Raw genomic sequence first — 17774 nt, 5'->3', positions numbered from 1 at the left:
TCTCTTAAGCTTCTATTTGTCCTTTCACGTCAAAGAGGAACAAGCCCACCCCTACCGCAGCCTGCGAGCATTGGTCTCCCTGCGAGGTCCCCAGCTGACCTGTGGATGATGTGCCTGCTCTGGAGATAGTCAAGGGCCAGCACCAGCTCACAGATGAAGAGCTTCACGGTGCCTTCTTGGAACCGCACGTTCTGCTGGAGATGGTAACGCAGGTCCCCTCCAAGCAGCAGGTCTACAACCATAAACATATCTTCTTCATCCTGGAACGAGTACCTAAAATGTCATAAGCATGGTTCAAGGACAATAATATTAAAAAAAGACAGGTTAAAAAAGGCACATATGCTACCTCTGGGAATACTCATAGTTTCTTGGTAAATAATAACTTCACGACCTTTCCACGCTCTGTTTCCCACTGTGACTGAACTCCTACCACCTATATTCTCAAAATAACTGAGATGACAATAATTTAGCTTCAGATCCATAATCAAATCAGTGCAGCTTGTATGAACACCTACCACCAGGCCCACTAGAAGAACAGAACATTTTTATGTTGAACTTGTTACTCTCAGCCACTTCAAAACCAAAGAACACCCAAACCCATCACTGCAATACAGGGTGCTGCTGGTTTCTTCCCCCGGACAGTTGCGCAGGGAGATGGAGGAGCCTGGCAGGCGGGTATGGCTCCCAGCAGAGTTCATCACGGGTATGCGTGGCAGCAACCGACAGCACAGACCACCAAGGGCCCAGGATCCCTGGACCACACACTTTTACTGTGGGGAGGGCCTCACTGCTTGCTTCCTGAACTGCGGTGCAGCAGCTCCGTTTGCTCAGCAGTTAACGGCTGCTGCCAGCGGCCACGAGCTAGTGAAACGCTTCCACTCGTGAGGAGGATGATGGGAGGGCTGGCACCCAGCGCACACTGCCAGGAGAGGCCACAAGCAGCCACTAAAACAGCTGCTGCTTTGACTACGGAGGGGTGCAGGTCCAGAAATCACTCATGTCACATTGGCGCTGGTGCTCTGAAAACCATCCGAAAAGCCTGCGCTGCCCTGGCCACCACTCGCATACACAAGATCCCTCCAAGGGACCCTGGAAGATCCCGTCACTTGCTGCGAAATCCAGCTGGCTGAGCAATCAGCAACTCAATACAGCAGTGGAAATCCAGCTTGGAGCTCTGGATAAATGCCATCTGTTCCCCTTGGGGTCCACACCCAGCTCTTCAACATCGACATTTCATCTTCTCCAAGCACCCAAGGGAACTGCCCATAGGAACAACGCAGAGAGAAGCCCAAAACCAGCGTGCGCAGCCCAGACCCGCAGCCAGCAGATCGTGCACCGAAGGCTCCCCGAACTGGGTGCTGGTTCTCCTGGCAGCAGTCTGTTATAAACCCATTTGCTCAACACAACAGCAGATGCAGCTGCTCTCTGCTGTCCCTCTTTAAGTGACCTGATTCGGTGCTATTAATTACCAAGTGTCCCTTGGAGACAGCTTTCTTCTTGTGGATTGTTTTCTCACAAATACACCAGCTTCTTGATGTGATGAGCAGCACCACAAACCAGAATTACTCCACACGAAGCTCGTAGTCTGTGTATCATTCAGAGTGCAGGAAAGCTAAAGGTTGTACCTGAGGCCAGGGACGACACGATAAGAACAGAAGCAGGGAAACTCAGATGATTTGCTCTGTACAGGTCTATAGATATGCATATGGTGTTTAACTCTCAGCAGCTGAACGAGTTTTGCCTGGAACTGCTTGTTCAAGCAGAGAAGCAAAGTTTGGAGATGTGTCCAAAGCTCTGGGAGGTCTAGATGTATGGTTCTCATCCAAACCCTAGTTAGAACAACACTGAATGGCAATACCACCAAAATCATGACAGCTCACCTAACAGCACTCAAGCTTCAGATTTCAAAAAGGAACACAAAGTTATTCAAAGATTTGTGATCTTCAGTGTGGTTTAACCTAATTTTTTGTGTTTAGCATTGGTAAGTTCTACCTCATTCTAAAAATAAATCCAATATCCAATAAATGTAATTACCCACCACGCCAGAGGAATCCTATAACTACAGGATATTGGCCACTGCATCCATCATGTGGTGTATGAGACCACACCTCTTGAAATGTTATTGGTGTCCTAATAAAATTAACCTGTCAGACTCTAAGAGTAACAGAACCTTGTTTAAAATTCCTTTCTACTGCCCTACTGCAGGAAAACATGCTGAATCAAATGAAGGGGGAAGAATTAGTATGTCTTTTATCACTCAGCTGGTCAATCCCATTGCTAATCGTTGAAAAAGGACTATAACCAGAGCATGTGGGTTGCATTTATCAGGTACTTTTAAAGGAAAGAGATTCTTTTACGTACACATTTCCCCTATAGATATATAGGTTTCTGCAATAAAATTCGAACAGTATTCTTTTTCTGACAGTAAATTCAACGATAAATTGCTTTTGTCTTTGCTGATTAGCATCAATTCAGTCAAATATCAATAAGGCATTAAGGCAGGCTATTTAAAGTACGAAATAAACCACAAAAACAGAATCAGGAGGAGATGAGAAGAAAGTGCTGCCAAGGGAAACGCTGTGAACAGAGCCCTGCCCTGCTTGGCCATCGATCCCACGCTGTCACCGCCTGGTCCTGGGAGCTGCTGTTTGTTGCAAAAGAGCACAATTAAATAGAACTGGGTTACGGTAACGAACAATGCCTGCCTAGCAAGAAGCCATGTGGGAACACCAAAAAACTGTCTTGTGCTTGTCTGAGGGGACAAGGGGACTAAGTTCTTGTTTAATTAAACAAGATTCCCTTGAAAACAGAGTCCTGGTGAGTGGAACAGAGGAGGAGCCCCCCCCGCACAGGACGGGATGGGTGTCTGGTGCACACACACGTGTTCTGCGGCGCAACGCAGGCACCCACTGCCGCCGGCAGCCCCCGGTCCCAAAGGTGTCTCTAACTGACCATGCTGAACTGGCCAGTAAGCAAAGGAGCAATATCTTACCATAAATTAACTAAGAAAGGGTGCTCCAGGCCCTGCATAATCTGCAGCTCCTTGAAAACATTTCTCACTTCGTTACGCTCCACGCACTTTTGTTTATTCATGTATTTCATGGCATACATCTTCTTGGTGTCATTCTTCTGCACAACACAGACCTAAGTGAGCAAATCAAGGGATAAATCAGAGATGACATGTCAGCAAATGTAGGCACGTAAAACCCAGCCCACGAGCGTTCTCCAGTGGCTTTATCAAAGTCCCCGCTGCCGAGTCACAGCTCCAGGCCCTGACGCTGCAACGCTGGGCATCACCACCAACCCCCTCACCCAAAGCCAAACCCCTCACCCAGCTCTCAGCCGAAGAAGAAACTTTGCTGGGGGAAGGTGAAGGGAAGAAATTTATCACCACAAAGACAGGAGATAGGGAATTGTGCATAAGTCAACATTTTATTTAATAGCACTAACTAATCTTGGTTGTACCAACCCTCCCACACCAGTTGCTGTTTGGAAGAGTCCTTTCCACCACAGAACGACAGGTTAGAAACTGGGGAGCAGCACCTGACCTCCCCCTTCTTGGTGAGTTTCATTCAGCTCACGAAGAACCTTGGGCTTTGTTGGCGGGGTGTTTGGGTTTGAATATTAACCCTTCTTACAGTTATATTTCAAATCGAGAAAGAAATGTTGCTTCAGTGAAAGACTCAAGAGTTGATAAAACTGCAAACCAAACCAGATTGGTTTTTCATAAACAACAGTTTATGAGTTTGGGCTGAATTTGCGAAGTTTCAGTCAACCTTTTTTTTTTTCACCACTAAATAAATCTCTGTCTAAAGATTTTTGTCGCATCCTGCACCTAAGGCAGACCATTTCTGGCACGAGAGTGCCTGTATGCGCAGGGGCAGATGATCTTCTGGAATTCTGTCAGTGGATACAAGCAGAGAATTCCATAACAGCATAAAAATAAAACATATGACCGTAACCTGATGCTTCATACCAAACACTGTGTTTCACAGACAAATATCCTCTTAAAAAAATTGCCAGGCCTTTCACGTGGCTTGTAATACTTTGTTAAAGATGCATCATGATGTTCAGTGTTACTTCGCTGGGGAATCTTAGAAAGTGCTTATCCAGAAACATAATGAAATTCAGCTCATTTGATTTATCAGTATCTCATTTTAATCTCCTGTAATATAATTTGTGGCTATGGAATGAATGAGGAATCGTGCTGTGACTCCTTCTTGATTACCAGGAGTTGAAGCTCAGGTCAAAGCTCATTGACAATGCAGGGGTTTATTTCTTTACTCCCACGTGAGCCTCTAATTTGCCCCTTTCTCAGTTGCATTTCCAGCTGTCCAAATGGTGATTAGTTCACAAAATACTTACTTTTCCGAAGCTGCCCTTCCCAATAGCTCGCAAAATTTCAAAATGGTCGAAGGTGACTGCAAGAAAGTGCAAACATTCAAATATTAAATGGCTGAGCAACCATTTGATGCTATTCCATTATTTCTACATTTTTTTCCTTAAGAGCTGAGAAAAACGAGGGATACCCTAGCAACTTTCTGTTGTTTTTGGAGATTTGGGTGCTGTTTAAAACGTGCTGTTTAATAGGCTTTTTTCCTTTCCAGCAGAGCTGCAAAGGCAAGTTCCTTGGGTCAGCCTTTGTCAGTGCCAGATCAGAGAAGGAACCATCAAGTGAACGCTTTCACTGTGCCCTGCCTGTTGAAGATGAAAGTCTCATCTTCTTCCTGATGAAACCAAATGCAAACAAGTTTAGTCCATCAAATGTTTATACCACGTGAAGACGTAAATGGGCAGCTAGAGCTTTGTATCCTTATTCTAGACAACCGTTTGATACCTGAGCAGGACAAACACAGCAGCCCTGGACACAAGCGTCGCTGCCACTCAGCATCCAGAGTGGCTGTTCCTGCTCAGAAGGGAAACAGAAGAGCGGCAGTTTGCAGACCGAGCACTGACACGGGGAGGGAGGAACGTGAACATGGACTTCACCCGCCCTCCCGGCCTCTGCTGGAGCCGGGGCTGGGGGCAGACACCTGCACAGCCAGGGAGGATGTTTTGTAAGTGCTAATGGAAGGCCCCTGCACAACCAGTGCTTCTGACCAGCCAGGATGAAGCTGCCTGTACTTCATCTCAGGCAATAAACGCATCCAGGGAAACAGCAAATAAAATTACCATACAGCAAACACAGATTAACTGTGCTGGGCTCAAACGCTGCTGCCAATGGCTGGATGAGGTACCATAGCAATGATCCCCGAGCTGAATGCTCTGAACCCAGCTGACGCTTCTCCAAGAGGCTGGTGCCAAGGGAAGCTCACGCTCTGGGACCTGCTCCTGAACCACCACTGCTCGCTGAACCAAACCGCACCGAGAGGCCCCTTCGAGGTATCAGAAAAAGGCCTCTGATAGATTTATACTAGCCCATCAGCTTTCATTAGTGTGACCCCTGGAACTGAGAGATACCACTGATGTGATGGGCTTGAAATCGCAGAGCTCATTTGCCTCCTGCCCCTCCAGTTTCCCCACTGCCAGAAGGGGCTGGACTCTGCGGCCGGAGCTGGCAAGGGAGGGCTGTCCCCTGCTTGGACCAGGGGAACCGGACACCATGTCCCCCTCTACCCTGTGGCCTCAACCCTCCCTGCTGGGGCTCTTCACCACCACCTGCTTTAACAACCATCTTGGGAGGGAGCCGGCTGCGCGCTCACAGTGCCGGTGTCCAGGTGCCGCGGCAGGTGGGGCTCTCGGAACACCCGTCCTTGGTAGCCCCCAGCCTCCCAGGAGGTCTGCCATAGGGTGTTACCATCATTACCCTGCATTAGCACAAACAGCCGGGTGTTCTGTCCCAGACAGGACTCCACGCCGCCACCAGCACTTTGCTAAACACGAGGAAAACCCCAAGGCCTCTTTCCCTTTCAGCTTCAAGCGAAATAAGAATGGCAGCCCTTGTGGTACAAGAAAGTACGGCCATGCCCGCACTTGCGCTGCCAGTGGCCTGGAGCAGTGGCAGTGCTCCCCCGGCCACAGCCGCAGGCCCAGCCCCAGGCTGTCCCCCACCATGGGCTCTGCCACCAGCGTGGACCTGCCGATGGTGGGGTCTGCCCAGGTTCTAACGGGAGGTCCTCCATGGAAGCCCTGCCTGGTAGCTCCAGTGGGTGCCACGGGTGTTCCCCTCTCAGGCCGACCTGAAACACTTCAATTACGTTGCCACCACCCCTGAGCACACAGGCCTGTGCGTGCCAAGCCCCCGGCCCCCTCGCTCTGCCATGGTCCCCGCTGCGGCAGGGCTGGAGGAGGGGGCTGCAGCCTGCTCCCACCGTCCCGGGCAGCCCTGACTGCTGCAGAGCTCGACGCCCTCGGGCTGCGGCTGTGCCAGGCGCTCGAGCCAGCACTGGAGCCGTCACCGGACCCACACACCGGTGCCTGGTCGCCTGGGGAGCGAACAGCGCGGGCAGTTTCCGAGTCTTGTTTTCACCAAACACTGGCACCGGATCAGCTCGTGCTTGGGGCTGCTGAGCTTCCTCTTGCTGCTTCCTGAGGCCACAGCTCTCAACAAAATTGTCATCTGCTGCTCCCTTCATTAACCGAACTGAGTGTCACAGGAACCAAGAGCTGTTTGTCCCCAGAGCTTTTCCTCAGGTGAGACTGCCAGTGGGGAAGCTGCTGTTAATCACTCTGCCACAGCAACAGACGAATCCTCCTCGTTACAGACTTGTGCAAAATACCGGTCAGAAATAAACCCATTTTCCTCAGGATACGTCCTGCCTCTAAGCTAAGACAAGGGTAACAGGACAGACACTAGATCCTTGCCACCACACAGCTACAGGGAAGCGTACTCGTACTTTGTGAGTGGATTCTTTTTTAAAGGAAATGCAAGTATTTTCCAAAGAAATTAACCAGGCAGACTGGGTTTCATTCAGCATAAACGTGATGCATTAGGGTCACCAAGCTACCATACGGTCCACTGAGCCTGCTCACACTTCCTCCAAAAAAAAGGCTGGAAACAGCCACTGCATACCTGGCCAGGAGTGTAATACCCACTGGCTAACCCATAGAATATTTTTCTTAAAACAGGCACACTAAATTAAAAAAATTGTCCTTTTCATCGACATTATCTTTTCAGGTAGGTTGTCACAACCTAACCGAAGCAAAGTTTATGGTTTCCACATATAGCACTTGGAAAAAAAGACTGCCTTTCAGGCACAGAAGCCCCTTTTCCAGCCTGGAACAACAGCTGCCAATATCAGAGCTAAATACGGGTTGACAGTAACTGAGTTGAACCAGAGCTGTTTACAGTTAGACCATCTGAGAGAAGGGTAGGGGATACCCGCAGGGTAAAAAGAGCGCGTGAAGATGCTTATCGCCTGCAGGGAAGTCGAGAGGGGACAGAAGTCCCTGTGCCGCCAGGGAGAGGTGACTGTGGGAGCTGCATGTCACACAGCGCAGCCCCGGCCACGGAGAGGGGGGACCCCGGCCCCGAGAGCACGGGGCTCCAGCAGAGCGGGGCAGGGCAGGAACGCAGAGACCCAGCCGGGCTGTGACATCTGGGTCAGCTGCAGACCCGGAGGAGTCCAGCCGGCAGCCAGGTGCTGCATGTTAACACCCCCTACCTCTACTGTCTTTTAATAGGAATGCTTTCATGAACATGTTAACACCCTCTACCTCCTTGTCTGCTAACATTAATATTTTCATTAACATTTTAAACACGGCTCTATAACTGAGCTGGTTATAAGAAAGCTAAATTGCATACTTTTTATTTAAGACTCTCAAACAAGGTACAATCACATTTTAACCCCTCTCTGTTTTAGGTTTCCTACCATCCCCGATATTCACAGTGAGCCAGTCCAGAGTCTCACTTCCAAAGAGTACGGAAATTTGTGGTGTCCAAATCAGGAACCAAACACATGCTCTTCATCCTGAATCCACATCCGCAGATTTGACAAGCCTCATTTCACTGCCCGATGGCATCTAAAACAATGAAAAAGCCAAAGCGTTTGCCCTTCAGAAAGAAAGTTTATGTGCTATGCCAACTCAGACAAATTATGTTTAAGAGATGCCAAGGAAGATAATACAATTGCTGTAAAGAACCAACTGAAGCACATGCATGAAACACCATTTTGAAAGCCAGAGCTGTATTTCTAAACCCAGGTTCAAGGAACACTATTTAGATAAAAAATACGGAACCTAACTAGCCATAAAAAATGTCCTCATCAGAGACAAGCTGACCATGCCAAAGGCCCCAGTGGAAGTCAGTGCTTCGGGGGACTCAGGTCCCCCCATCCCTGTTGCCCACCGCAGCACAGCTACCACAGCACCACACGGTGTGTTAGGACTCATCTTCCTTCTGTCACTAGTAATTTCCCCCATTTTCATTATATTCCTTTCCTCCCTCCTTCCCTCCCTTCTCTGCAGCCTCAGGAAAACAAGTGCTACCGCAGGAGCAGGGATGCAAACGTAATCCCCCCGTACCGGGGAGCCCAACTCCCACAGATCCGGGCAGAGGAGCAAAGACCCAGTGAACGCTCTCTGAGTCCCGGGGCAGTTTAGAGAGAGAACGGGTGATGGTGGCCTAGAGAGGACACAGGCAAAGGACCACAGAACGATATATGTCCATCTCACCTAGCCACTGTCCTCACCTACTATTTATTGCTGCTTTATCTTCCCATTAATTTGGCCAGCTGGGGAGAATATCTGGCTGCCGTCCCCTGGGATGCTTTCCACACCCTTTTGCCCAGAAGCAGCACAAACAAAATCCGGCTTTTACCATGGTCTCATCCCAACTGCATCAGGAGGGGAGATCACCTTGCAGCACTGAACCTTCTGTCTGGTTATTACATTTTCTTTTCATCTCACCAGCTTATTATCCACAACTGTGCCTGCTCAGAGGAAATGCTGAGAGAAAAATAATGCTGTCATCCCACTTCAGCCAAAGGCAAACAAAGCCCCTTTGAGAAGTCCATCTTAAAAAATAATCATGGTACCACAGAAAACGTCAAATTATAGCAACGGCAGTTTGGAACGCTATGCAAGCGGCGTTATGACTGCGTGCAAGTCAAAGGACCAGGGGAGCCCAAGCGAGGCGCCTGTCCCCTGTCCTGCTCCGAGCCCATCCACGAGGAGAAGGTGCCGCTCCATGGGCCATGGATGGGCCAAGCTGCGGGAGGGGAAGGAGCCCCCTGCCCAGGGAAGGGGGAGGAATTTGCCCAGGGCTATTCAGCAAACTAACGGCATTGTATAAATCCAGATGTTTTCACCCTCGAGACAGCTCCTCAATGACCCTGTTTTGCAAAAGGTTTCACCATGTTGCGACTGACAGAGTATTCTCCAAGTTGGGGGGGGTTTATTATTTTTAAGCAAAAAGAGAAATGAAACGACTGAATGGTTCTCAGAGCAGCAGACCCAACTCTCAGAGCAATGGCACGACGCTCGCTGGGGCAGGACGTTTCCTCTCCCCGGCAGTGGGTCCCACGAGCAGTATCGGGCACAGCGGCCCGGCCGGGGGATGCGGCTGCCATGGGGGACAGCTCGGGTGGGATTCGGGCTGCAAAGAGCCAGGTGCCCCCCGGCACTGGAGCACTTACACCACTCGCTGTTTGTGTTGACACGGGCCCCAAACCACAAGTGAAGAGGAGGGACCGCTCTCCACCGGCCAGTGCAGACCTGCCAGCGCCACCGAGCAGAAGAGCCACTGAGCTGCTTCCTGCAGCACCCATCAGCTCTTAATTCATTTTAATTTTAATTGACATTAGAATAAAGACAAGATTGTGACATCTAAGGTGACATGGTCTCTGGTCACAAATTTGCCAAGATAATGGAAAAGTTAATAGAGGGCATCTCCATTTCAGCTGCGTTCCTCTCCTCCCAGTATATTAAAATATGACTAATTAGAGAAAAAAATGTGCTACCACTTTTTAAATTTGGGCAGGGCCATGAAAGCACAATTGCACCAGTGTGGCCACTGTATCTGGGAGCAAGGGTGACCCCTGAGCCCACTGAACCTCAACAGATCAACACTGAACCCCTTGAGATGGTCAGGACCAGGCTTTCCCCTTGACTTGCCATCACGACACAAAAGCACCAAGCGTGGGGTGCGGCAGTTCACCCTTGGAAAGCCCAGTGCTCTCTGCCACAGAGCCAACAGGGGCTTCACGTGCTGCCAGGTTTTGTTTGCTGAAACCAACCCTTTCCCAGCACAGAACCGGCTCTCCTAAGAAATGACCCGTCCAAGGAGATTTACTGCCCCAGGGACAGTCACCCTGCACAGGTCGCTGCATCACTCGGGGCGTTATTTATCTCTCAGACACAGGAGCTAATACCGCACAGGGCACGTGGAACCCAGAGGAAGACTCAGCAGAGAGACCAGCCACCCCCACGAAAACTCCATTTGTTACGGTCAATCTCACAGCCAGGACATACCACCCCAAGGAAGGTGATCAGGAATGTGAAAAGTGTTAGTCATCCTGAGCTAGCACGAGTAGGTATTTAAGAGAGATGCCAATAATGAGCACTTAGATGCACCAGGAATAAAATCTCCAGAAAAACCGCACAACACTGATTTCTTTGCACTAAAGTAACTGGAAAAAAATACAAAAAAAAAACCCAAAGAAAAATTGCAAGCAGTCGCATTATTCATTTGGGAGCCAACCAAATTATTCATTTGGACACATCGCTGGCAGCACGGGCGCAGCAGCACAGAGCACGAGGACGGAGCGATTCACCGGCTGCAGCCGGAGGCAACAGCAGTGAACGCAGACCACAAGGTGAGAAACCTGCTCTGCGGGAACAAACGGAGGTGCACAGGGGAGGGATGGATCCCGGCAGGGTGGTTCGGGACAGCACAGAGACATGCTGCTGCACTGAGTGATCCTTCCTCTCCCCAAGCAGCCGCCAGCCCCAGCACCGCCATGAGCACTCACAGCGCTACTCCGGATACAATCACAGCCGTTTCGCAATGGAAGCGTGTTCCTCTTTCCTCAAGGAGATGAGTGAGAAAGACCAGATTTTGGCCAACGTCCCCTCCTTTTCCCCTTAAGTCCCCAGCCATCAGGACTACACCCTCTCTGATTGGACTTCTTACCTTTGGAACAGCGGTTTATGAGTCATCTAGGTTCTCGTATTTTACTTTTATTTGTACCTATCTGTATTTATCTGCATATGCATTTTATGATTGTACCTGGGTGAAAGCCCATATGGCAGCTAGCAAGCTGACTCATGCAATAGGAAATATATTTATGGAACCATCTTTTAATGCCTGTCTCTGTAGTCTTGGCAGCACAGTGACACTGGCCTCCCGCACTGCTCTCAGCAATGCATCCTCCTTCTCCAGCCGACCAACCCCGTGTGCCAAGGGGCAGCGCTGCCCGGCTGGGCATCCACCAGGAGCCCCTGGGCCTCTCTGGGTGCTGCTCCCACCAAGCCCAAAGCAGGGATGGGAACAGGCAGCACTCGAGCTGTCTCCCACCACGCTTCATACCCGTCCTCCCCCTGCTGTCATCTCCAGAACAGCAGCATTCCTTCCCTGCCCTAGAAGCACCCAGCAGTGTCCCACAGACAGCTCAAAACCAAACCTCTGCGAGCAGTTACTGTCTCAGTGCCCGGACCCAGAGAGGGGAGGCAGAAGGACCACCCGATGGCCGAGCACCGCCCTGCAGGAGAAGTGGGACATGCTGCTGCTGCAGACCTTCACACCTGCGCTTAACCAAGACGTCCAGGCGCTGGCAACTCCAGGACGGGAGCTGGTGGCCACTCTCAGCGTCACAGTCTCTGCCCTGGTGGACTCCGCAGTCCCAGGTAACAGCTCAGAAAAGCTCTTACCGTCCTCGTCTCCATCGAAGGGTAGCGACTTGCTGGAGGTGTTTGCACCCATGGTGTGTCCAGCCCCGGCTCAGCTCTGTCGTCCTCCGGGACGTGTCCCCTGTGTGTCACTGCCAGCGGAGCCAGGCAACCTTCTGCTGGTGCATCCTGGAGGAGGCAGAAGGCAAAAACTCATCATCCTTCAGGATTAAGACACATTTTGCAGCTTGCAAATTTCTGCCTGGAGGTTCACTGCTCTAGGGACAAAACTGAGTATTAGGGAAAAAGCACATTACAATGGTGTTCACTAGAGAAACGCCGTTAACTTCAGAACCCAGACCAGGACTGCTGCCCACTAAGGGACGTGCAGAACCAGACTAACAGACCTGAGGATCTGGCTCATGTTTGCTGTATCATCCAACACATTATATTTTGCAGCTTCAATGACATTATGATTGATTTAGAGATGATAAAGCATCACTAATTGGAGTGAGGTCAATATCCAAAATAAATGGACATAGTGGCTTGGCTAGATAAAATGAGAAAGGCACTTCTGACTGCTAAGGTGATGTGGAAGTGTAAAAGCTATATAAGAAGAAATTCAAAGTGTCAACCTTTTGATTTAAGCTGTTACAGAAGTCTTTCATTTGGAACAAAATCATACCTTCTTTTTTTTTAATGAAAAGATTTCATGGAAAATCAAGGTGCAGTTACCATTCAGTTTCTTTAAAATTTTTTTTGGATATGAGCTATGAAAAAAGATTTTAAAATGTTCTGATTTATGATTCAGTGCTGGCTGCTGTGGCTGGTTTTCCTCTTGCACTGCGGAAGAACAGGTCTGTTCACGAGCAGAAGACACAGGTTTTAATTTTCCAATTCTCCCCCAAACACGTATGTGTATACTGGAGCATGTGATTCTGTACGATTTAGTGACACTCAAGATAGCTTGAGTGATCGCATATGGGCGCAGTAGCAGTTTTCTTTCTAAAGCTTTTACATGCAAAGCACCTTTATATGTTGACACTGACATCCCTGTGAAATACACATTTATTTCTTGTTCGAAGTACAAAACCCTAAAAGAATAAAATGAGGGAGTAACAGTGCAGCACCATCTGGATTTTGTCCAGCCTGAAGCATTCTCCAGGGTGTCCCTATTTTCATTGGATGTTTAAGGATGTAATGCAGCCTCACTCATTTTGCTCAGACCCACACCCTGGAAATACAGCTACTGAGTTGCTTCACTTTTTTACTTTAAAGTGACAAGATCATGTTACTGAAGTGCACAAGGGAGGAATCACAAAAAAAAAAAAAGTTGGAAAAAAGAGAATTACTGGGACAGTGCTGGGAACTGGGACTGCCATGGGATGCTGTGGGTTCCCCACACCAGTACACTCAGCTCCTCCTCCCCAGGTAACTGTACCTCCAGCCCTCAGCCAGGAACGCAGCTCTAACCTCACGCCCTGGGTCAGGACAATCACCTCAAGTGCCGAAGTTTGCCTGAAGTTTAGAAGCAGCCCCTATATTTGGATATCTTCCTGAATGGGGCTGCAGTGATGTAGAGTTCATCCCCAGTGTGACAACCCTGGGGACCCAACTGTGGATCAAACCGCAGAAGCTGCCAAAGCGACGTACGGCTGAGTGCGACACATCCATCCATCCATCCATCCACCCACCCACCCACCCATCCATCCCATGTCAGCTGGCGCTGAGGCCTCCCCGCACTCCCCAGTCTCTCCCAGCACTCCCCAGTCTCTCCCAGAACAGACCAGGGGACCAGCCATTCTCCCCAAGGCATTTTACAATCCCAGCTGCAACCAACCCTCGCTGCTGCTGCGGTTCACGTCAATCTCATTATTCCCAGCAAAGAGCAGGGGAGTCTGCATTTCTCGAAAGGCCAAAAAACCCCAGTGCTAACTATTAAAAACACTAAATTCTTGACTTCTCATCTCGGAGAACTGAAACAAGATCCAACAATAAAACAAATGAAGCAGCAAATCTTTGCGATCCCTATCGGTGCCTCCGAAGGGAACAGATCAAGCCTTCAGTCTGAAACAAAGCACCACACCAGCACCTCTTTTCAAGCCCCCAAACTTACTCTTCAGAGGAAAAATACACCTTTGGATGTAAAAGCCACAAATCAGGTTCGCATACTGCATCACTGTGATCTTACTGGTGTCAAGCAAGGTCAGCTGCTTGAGGAAATTCTCTTGTATAGGAGTCTGTAGCTTAATTTATTTTTGAAAATACGTCAATACATAAAATCCACGAGGAAGGAGCGCAGGTATTCCTTGAAGTTAAGCTAGTCTGAGCAATAATTACTAGGATTTGTAACTTTATAAAGTGTACCCAGGGTATGGTAATGATACATCTTTTCCCCTTTCACACTGCGAAGTCACAAAATGATTAAAATCATTACTGTCTCTTGGGCCAAGATGACTAACGGTTCCACGTTAACTTGATGCTCGGTTGGATGGCTCATTCCACGAGCAGCAGCTCCACTCGTCAGCGGTCCCGGAGTCTCGTCAGCCACAGCAGAAATTATACAGGTGCGAGAAAGCATCTGGTTGGGAATGCCCCGGCAGCACACCTTCCCATCGCCGAGCACATTTTATCCTCAACAGATAAATGGGAAACCAAAGCAAAGCAGAGGAAAAGTAACCGCTTGAGTGCCATGGCCAGGGTGCGACATGGGCACTGCATGCAGCCTGCACTCCCCCAGCGGGAAGGAGCCCAGCGGGGCTAAGGAAGGGCAGCTAGTGGCATTGTTAGAATTATCGCTGATGGGTGATACCGAGCTTCCTCAGAAGAGGATCACTAACCCAGAGGGGTTCACAAGCCATTTCTCTCAACACCTCTCCATTGCTTAAGCTGCTGCCGTTCTGCTGAACAACTGAAACTGGGCAACACGCAGCAACACACGTTATCCTGTCTCTCGTCCCAGAGAAACTAACGATTATTCTGAACTCTTCCGCAGCCACCGCGGAGCTCAGGAAGGACGAGACCGGTGCTGCCGGTGTCACCTTCGGTCCCCGCCCCGCTGCGTCCTTCCCCTGCGGCGCCGCCGCGGACCTCCCGGCCCGAGAACGCGACCCCCGCCCCGCCGGAGCCGGAGCAGACCCCGGCCCCGAGCCGACCCCGGCCCGGAGCCCACCGTCCGAGAAGGCACCTACCTCGGGGAGGGGACAGGAGGGGGCTGCGGCGGGACCCAGCAGCGCCCGGCGCCGGCGGCAGCAACCTGCGGCGGCGGCCGGGAAGAGGAGCCCGGGAGGAGCCGGAGGAGCGGAGCAGCCGGAGGGTCCGCAGGTCCCGGTCGCTCCCGCTCGGCGGCGGCGGGAGGAGGCCGCGCTGGGGCCGCGCCCCGCACACGCCACCGCCCCCAGGGGGGAGGGAGGGTCCCCCGGCCCCCCTGCCGCACCGCCGGCCCCCCCGCGCCGTGACACCCCGCGGGCCGGGGGGGACGGGCCGTTGTGATGGTCCCGCCGCGGGGGAGCCCTTCGAGACGCGCCCCTGGACTGCGCCCGCTGCTGCGGGTCCGTCTGGGGCGTTTTCCCTCTTTTTAACCCATCCGACGCCAGAGGGCCCGGGTGGGCGCACCGTCTCCTCTCTCCGGAGGCGTTCCTCTTTGAAAGGATCCGTAAAAAGGCAGACACCACATTTCCCACCCCACTGTCCCTATTTTCTGGCCACTGGTTGTTCCTCTCTCATTGCCGAGTGCTCGGAGCAGGCTCCGGCTCCCGGGGCTCCTCCGGAGGGCAGTCCTTCCTCCAGGACAGCCAGAAGTCAGAGTATTTATCCAATTTTCGCCATATTCATGCATTATTTGGAGAAGAACCAACAAGCTGAAACACAGCTTGGGTTCCCCTAAAACTATCTGAATTTTAGTCAAATGCAACAAATCAAATTGTCTGAAAGATAAACACGAGGGCTGCAGAATAAGAAAGAGGCTGGGGCCACTGCAGAGCTGGACCTGGGACCAGCACAGGGCTGAGAATGCTCCCCAGAGCTCGGGGATGGGTCTGCTGGGGGTCGGGGGTCCCCAGCTCCCGTCCCCAGGAGACGACTGCGCACCCCGACGTGGGTGGGGTCCAGCAGTTACCGCACAGAAATAAAACAATAGAGTACCTGAAACAGAAGCAGCTCCGGTGGGTAGGATAAGTTCATGCTGCAGGGAATGATTAATGATTTATCTACAGCTCCAGCAACAGGAGACGTCTGAGATTCCCTCCCCTGCCCAAGGTCAGACTTCACCTCTCAGAGCATCCACCTGCGGTCTTCTGCATGTTCAAAGTAGCTTTTCCTGAGCGGACTAAAATTTGCTGGATTGAGGATCCTTTCTATTTGATCTTTATCATTAGCAATTTAAATTAAAATTGAATTTTTTTACCTTAAGTCATTAGAATTCCTTCCTAAACATTATTCTTAGGATTTTATTTTCAACAAAAGCTGTAACCCAGGACAAACCCAGTACAGTTAGCGGCATCAGAAGTTAAAATGTTACAAAAGTACTAACTCAGAGTTGTTCTCTGCAGAGTGGGTCATCTGGAGAGTTTCAGTATCTCTGTACGTTGACAGAAATAAAATATCAAAGCTGAATTGCAGAGCAAGCCAAAGGAATAGCAAATGAGAGCGCAGAGGGCAGCTCTCCTGCAACAGCTTCGGAGGAAGAGCCACCCTGTGTCCCTGGACCGTCCCAGCAGCAACGCACGCTCCAGCCCAGCTGGGAAATGGGAAAACACTGCTGGGCCCTGTGCCGGCTGAAACCTGCCGAGGGGTTCATTTTCCACGGCAAACAGAGAGCCTCATCTCCTTCAGCTGGGGCTTTGCTTGGTCTGCAATAAAAAGAGGGCACTCTTAAAAAAATAAGTGAAACTTTTCCCCCAGTTTTCTTAAGAAATGGAGCTTTTCTATTCTGTCAACTCAGATACAGGAGGCATGTCCCAAGTAGAGGATTTTTTTTCAGTGGGAATAGAGAAAGGGACGTTGTGCCAAAAGCAGCACCCATTTACTGAACTAATTCACTTACCTGTGTAACGTGCTACCAACCTACTGCACAAAATAGAGGTGTTGTAGAGAGATGGGCTATGGAATAATGAACTGTAGCTCTCTTTTCTGCTACCCACAGTCATACTCACAGCCTTCCTTCATTTCTAGACACCCATTTGTCCAACATCAAAACTTAGGGAAAGTGCTGGAAATTTCCTCTTTTCTGCAATATATGACATCCAGAACGGTCACAGCTGAATCCAGAGAACTACCTGCCTGAAAGGAAAATGAAGCCAGCACCCGGCGTATATGCACCTATCAGCTATGTGTCCAAAATACACTTTGAAGCTTACATCAGAGCCATTTGTATAGATTTTCCTTGGGTTTCTTACAACAAATACAACACTTCCTAGCAGGTAGACCCAAGAGCAGCAAGACCAGGAGGAGATGAGGATTCAGGCGCGCAGCAGCAGCAGATACCCTGTCCCACCACAGACTCGCCCTGCGCAGGGACATCTCTGGGCACAGATGAGGATGTGCTCCTGGTGACACGTCGGAGCTGGGAAGCAGAGGTGGAATCCCGAGATGCAGCAGTGGGGTGTTCCTGCACCAAAACATGCCAAGCAGGAACTTGGGGAAGAGGAGTGGGGTCACCAAGGCACCCGTCATGTGGAACAGCCACCTCCGGCCATCCCTGGTTGGTGACACGGGAGCATCACGGTAGATCTCTGGTGCCTTCTAATGGAGAAGAGGCAAGGCTGATGTCTTTCCTCCGGGAGGCTCCTGTGACAAATCAACTGCTCTCTGTGCCTCCGCAGGCACACCGAAACCCTTCCCTGCACCCCAGCCTGTGCCCGGGACGACCCCCAGGCCCTGCAAGGGTCTGGGGGAGCAAAGCAGCAAATTGCTGCTGCTGGATTTAAAAAAAAAAAAAAAAAAATTATCTTTTACTCTCTTACAACTTTAACTATTCAGCCAACTATATTTTTATTTCAAGTACCAAA

At 50.3% G+C, this 17774-nt stretch overlaps 1 protein-coding gene across 2 annotated transcripts in view; it reads right to left on the bottom strand.

Annotated features, from left to right (window-relative positions):
• STK32A (serine/threonine kinase 32A) overlaps positions 1-15062 on the bottom strand; it is a 35075-nt gene extending 20013 nt beyond the window's left edge. For both annotated transcript variants that reach the window (XR_008468851.1, XM_054217437.1), the window contains exons 1-5: positions 14958-15062; positions 11809-11955; positions 4366-4421; positions 2993-3144; positions 100-273 (exon numbers count right to left, since the gene is read on the bottom strand). Coding sequence is in view for 1 of the 2 variants with exons in the window: in XM_054217437.1 (XP_054073412.1) it covers positions 100-273; positions 2993-3144; positions 4366-4421; positions 11809-11860 (434 nt within the window). In the remaining variant the exon portion in view is untranslated. The remainder of the gene's footprint in view (positions 1-99; positions 274-2992; positions 3145-4365; positions 4422-11808; positions 11956-14957) is intronic.
• Positions 15063-17774: the final 2712 nt, after the last annotated feature.

This window comes from Rissa tridactyla, chromosome 11 (genome assembly GCF_028500815.1).
Source record: "Rissa tridactyla isolate bRisTri1 chromosome 11, bRisTri1.patW.cur.20221130, whole genome shotgun sequence".
Classification (NCBI taxonomy): Eukaryota; Metazoa; Chordata; class Aves; order Charadriiformes; family Laridae; genus Rissa; species Rissa tridactyla.
This window is presented reverse-complemented; position numbering and strand designations above follow the sequence as displayed.